The sequence below is a fragment of the Petromyzon marinus genome, chromosome 29 (assembly GCF_048934315.1).
Source record: "Petromyzon marinus isolate PM22_M1 ecotype Great Lakes invasive population chromosome 29, UKy_Petmar_22M1.pri1.0, whole genome shotgun sequence".
Taxonomy (NCBI): domain Eukaryota; kingdom Metazoa; phylum Chordata; class Hyperoartia; order Petromyzontiformes; family Petromyzontidae; genus Petromyzon; species Petromyzon marinus.
In genome coordinates this window covers 12,406,785-12,411,718 of record NC_133695.1, presented here as the reverse complement: position 1 = coordinate 12,411,718, position 4,934 = coordinate 12,406,785, and the positions used below count along the sequence as shown (strand labels likewise).

At 44.9% G+C, this 4,934-nt stretch overlaps 1 protein-coding gene across 1 annotated transcript; it reads left to right on the top strand.

Annotated features, from left to right (window-relative positions):
* Positions 1-630: 630 nt before the first annotated feature.
* On the top strand, positions 631-2,157 carry LOC116947140 (protein S100-A1-like). Its single transcript, XM_032962572.2, has 3 exons — positions 631-739; positions 917-1,099; positions 1,656-2,157. The coding sequence occupies exons 2-3, from the start codon at positions 959-961 to the stop codon at positions 1,839-1,841; spliced, it is 327 nt and encodes a 108-aa protein (XP_032818463.2). The 5' UTR covers positions 631-739; positions 917-958; the 3' UTR covers positions 1,842-2,157.
* Positions 2,158-4,934: the final 2,777 nt, after the last annotated feature.

Genomic DNA, 4,934 nt, shown 5'->3' with positions numbered 1-4,934 from the left:
GCGCTCAATTATGGTCGTTCGTAGTTCTAATAGGGGCACGTGTTCTCGTCGTTTAACACATTTTGTCGCAGTCCACATTGTCATCAATTATCCGTTTTAATAATCTCAGTTCATATCACCTGTTCTGATATACAGGAGGTGGCAAAATGTTGGTCAGGCGACTGCTATCAAAGCATAATGATCAAATACCTGTGGTGTACCTATTTACAATGCTGGGTGGGCATTGGTTCAACTGCCGCTCGGGGAGATCGAACCCGAAGACCTCTGCATTACACATCCAGTGAGCAAACCTTGACACCACGGCAGATCCACGTACATGTGGACATATCAGTCAAATCCTGAAGTGAAAACGCGGACATCTCATTTGCGTACAATTATTAAAGCAGTGTTTGTGGTGTCGGCTGCGAGTGACGCTGTAGATTTAATTTAATTCGTCCCCGTGCAAACTCCTCCACTGCCTCCATCAAGCGCCCGCTTGATGACAATGTTGGGGCCGCTTGGCACGCGCCTCCCAGTCCATTGTCTGTTGATGTTCTTGCTGATTCTGTGCTCTGGCATCACGGACTTGCCTTGTCAATTAGCCGGGAAACGAGATAAACGGGACCAATCAAGAAAATCATCACTCAATCGCACAATGAGAGCGAGCAGGTGTGAGTGGTGACGTCACTGGCCGCCCTGCATAAAAGCCGCAACGAGAGGGGGCAACAGTCGTCGTCAAAGCTGCAGACGTCTTTTTCAGGTATTGCTTGTGGGGCTGTGTTGGGCAAGACGCCTTGTGTAGTAGCACTCCAACGAAGCTGGAGTGCTACGTGATTGATGTTCCATCGTGTTGTAGTTCATCATTCTGGTGAGTAGAGAGAGGTGCCGTGTGCATTCCCTTCACGTGATTGAAGACTACCTCGTCGTGTTCTCGCAGATTCCTCTTGCGTACTGACTCGACCGTGCATCGCTTGCCAAGATGAGCGACCTCCATGCAGCCACCCTGAAGCTCCTGGCCACCTTCAATGAACTCGCCTGCGACAGTGCTGTGAAAGATTGTCTGAAGAAGGAAAAGTTCAGGAGCTTCCTAAAGGGGGATAAGGGCAAGAGTCTGATCCAGGTGAGACGTTGCTTTACTATTCCTATGGACCAGTCCCTCTGTTCATTCCATTTGAGTCTCCGGTTGTATCCTAAAGCTTGCACCCTCATCTCCCTTCTGTAATAATAAAGGTTTTTGGTTCGGATAATGTCGAGATAAATGGCTGTTAAACTCGTAAACCGTGCCGATTAGCTGCTACTTAAGCACACCAGTGTGTTGGAGAGAACGTACAACTTGTACTATTGAGTACGCCATTTAGCTTATTTTTACAATCGGCTTCATGAGGCGATGGCCAGGATTGTGCAGTGGTGTTTCGATCTTAAAGAGATGGTGTCTGGCTGGGTAAATCGGGGGTCAATTAACGGATAGGAGGTGAATTTAGTCTTGTATATTCGAATGGACCTTGTTAATTCTGAGAAATGCAGTACGTATTGTGGTTGGCTTATTCACAGTCGATCAACATGGTATAATTTACGTGGCAAATGGAGGTCCTTCAACCGTGTATCACTTGCTGTAGATTTTGCCCGTATTCTGCAGTCCAGTCTTTTCTAACTCTTGCTGCTGTGATTCCATTTAGAATCCCGTGGATGGGTTCGTGGTGAGCCGCATCCTGAGGGACCTTGGTGATGACAAAGATGGGAACGTCGACTTCCTCGAGTTCGTGATCACGATCACGGCCTTGAAATTCTGCTGCCACCCCAACTTCCGAGCGCACCACGAGCGGAATGGCAGGACCCACACGCTGTGCGCATTCCAAGTGTAACGCGCCTGTTGCATGATACGGATACTATGAAATAAACCGTGTGATCACATCAACGTGGCGTGCTTGTGACCTTGATACTCTAGGTATAGAATCAAGTGCAGTGGTTATCCATGCAATGTCGACGATGGACAGCTACCAGGATGAGTCTAGCGATATGGAACGTGCCAGAAATCCTTTTCCTGCTTGCAGTTCTGATTTAATAACTGGCAGGATAATTACAGCTGTGCCTTACCAAGATGGTTATCCCTGCATTAGATTGGTTGCAATTCACGGTTTTGCCCATTTGAAGTAAAAATAAAGTTGTGTCTTAAACGTTTCGGTTTACCCAAAAGTCCTGTTTGGTGTTGAGCATGTGTCCCTCAAACGTGTCAAGTATGAGAGTGATGGACACGTGCGAATTGTTTACAGATGACCTCCAAAACATGTTTGTGCATGGCCTTCACTTTATTGTGGGAATGTGGGCAGAAAACGGATGTCTGCTTTATTCAAACCGAATTCCCTTTCATCCCGCAGGACAATATTTCACCTTAAACCTTTAATTATTGAGCGATAGTTTCACGTGGTGTAACGCCAAAAAAAACGATTTACAATGAAGGAAAAATTGTCAAACTTATTTGACCCTTATGGCGGGGTCCCGAATAAACTAAAGAACATCGCAATTTATTTATTTTTTGCGACTCCGTCCCACCGCGCACATAAACGCTGTGACCCACTTGGCGCGGATCATTCTGTTAAGTCCACGCGCAGCGAGGACGAATGCGCAGGAGAAACCCAGCCTTGCAAGTTTGATTAGTGCATCGTGTAGAGCTCGAGAGACATAAATTGCCGTATCGTTCTCCTTCAACACACTGACGTCGCAACGCAGTTCACGCGAGAGCCGGGGGCTTATGGGACACCGGGATCCAGCCATTAGGTTCATATATAAATTATTAACTTGCATTTCATACGTGTAGACTTACACATGACACAGCATATGATGCTGTACTGTAACATATCTGTGTATGTGTTGCATAGTCAAGCTTTGGCCGAGTAACTCTGAAACTAACATTGTTCCCATTTATTCATGGTAGCCATTTAAGAATTCAAATATTTTGTCATTTGTTTTATACAATAACGCAACCAGTATAAATAGTTGCAGAATGTTTTGTTATTTAATGTTATGCTGATAAACTGCAACAAGTGAAAAATGTATAATGGAGGTTGGAGTTGAACTTACAACCACTTGACTGCTGCCGGTTTGTGACGGGCGTTGAGTATTGCAGTCTGTGCTGATTGCAAGCCCTGGGATATCTTATCACAGGTCAGGATTACTGTTATGTATAAATCATACTGGTGGGAACCTCTGGTTACACCAGCCCACAGGGGATTATTGTGTCTGTCTGTCGTGCATCCAAAAATGGGAGGGGTGGAGAGGGGAGGATGGGGAGGAGCTGGGTGGGGAGGGAGGGGCTGGGTGGGGAGGCGAGGGTGAGGAGGGGCTGGTTGGGGCTGGATGGGGAGGGTGGGGAGGGGAGGGTGGGGAGGGGCTGGTCACCCCGTGGTGCCCTTATAAAACTCAATGTTTAACCTACCCACGCCGGCTTGTGCCCGCCCTCACAGTCGGACATATTTGCGGAATACACCACGTGGTGCCGCCGTTGACCCTGGCCATTGACCGAGCAACCCAATGTTCCTAGCAGCTCCCTTCGCAGGAATGTGTTTGATTTACACATGACACAGCACATGATACTGTACTGTAACGTATCGGGGTATGTGTTGCATATTAAAGCTTTGGCAGAGTAACTCTGAAACTAACATTGCTCCCATGGTAACCATTGATGGATGAAAATAATTTTTCATTTTTTTGCTTCTTTCGGTAAGGTCACGTAGAAGGGAAACAATAAAATAATAAAAATATAATAATATAAAACAACGTGGAGTTATTTATTTATTATTTTTTTGTTTCCCTTCTACGTGAATTTACCGAAAAAACCAAGAATATGAATCCCTGCAGTCACGAAAGCTTTAAATAAAAAATTTTCATTTGTTTTATACAATAACGCAAGCAGTATAAATAGTTTTTTTTTTAAATGTGGTATTTAAAGTTGTTATGCTAAATAACATTGCAACAAGGAACTAAGTAAATCAAATGATTGCTTGTTAACTGAAAAAAATGATTACAGAGGTTGTATTTGACCCAACGACCTCGTGACTGCCGCCGGCTTGTGGCGACGGTTGTAAAATATTTATGAACTTAATGTAATTAAAAGTTAAATAGAGGGGTATTTAGGCCTTGACGGTACTGAATGAAGCTACAGGCAAGCGACAACTTCTCACCCATAGCGAGTGGATTAATACTCTTATATAAGCGCGCAAATTTATCGATATGATTAACGCTGCACTTTCCATTGATTTCCTGCAGGGGGCGATGCAAACCTACACTCCCCCTGCATGAACGACGGAGGCGCAGGGACAGACGTTCGATTACGTTGGAATCGATCTGCAGACGGCGGTCTACTCACACGGCCAGCTCTATGTCGCCTAATCTTGATTCCGCAATCCCAAGCAGGTGAACGTCCGAATTGAACCGAACCCCCAGCAAGGCCATTTACTTAACGACAAGAGAAAATTCACACTAAATGTCCTTTTCAAAGAAGTCTTCAAGATGTAAAATGATAAGCTTTTAATGAAGACAGAAAATTATCTCATTCAAAGCATAATACAATTCAAAGATGTTTCATTTTAAAGCTGCGCAACCTTTTTCATCCTTTCCTGGCCGAAGGGCCGTAAATGGTTGTGAGGGGCACCACAGGCATCCCCGAACAACCCTTAGCTTGTAATAGAAGCCCTCCTACAAATTTGGTGGCTCCCGTAAAAGGTGTTAGACTACCGTGTTTTTAGTCTGTTTTGTGTTCACGAATGCGGTCCGAGACATGTCGTTTGGTTTCTCCAATGTAACTACTACCACAGAGGCAACTTAGTTGGTAGATTCCGGGGTACTGTATGTCCGGAATCACATCTTTTACAGGCAGAACCAGATCATGGATTTTATATAATGTGTTAAAACGGACCTGGATCTTGTGTTTATTCAGGATTTTGAAGATCTTTTTTGTG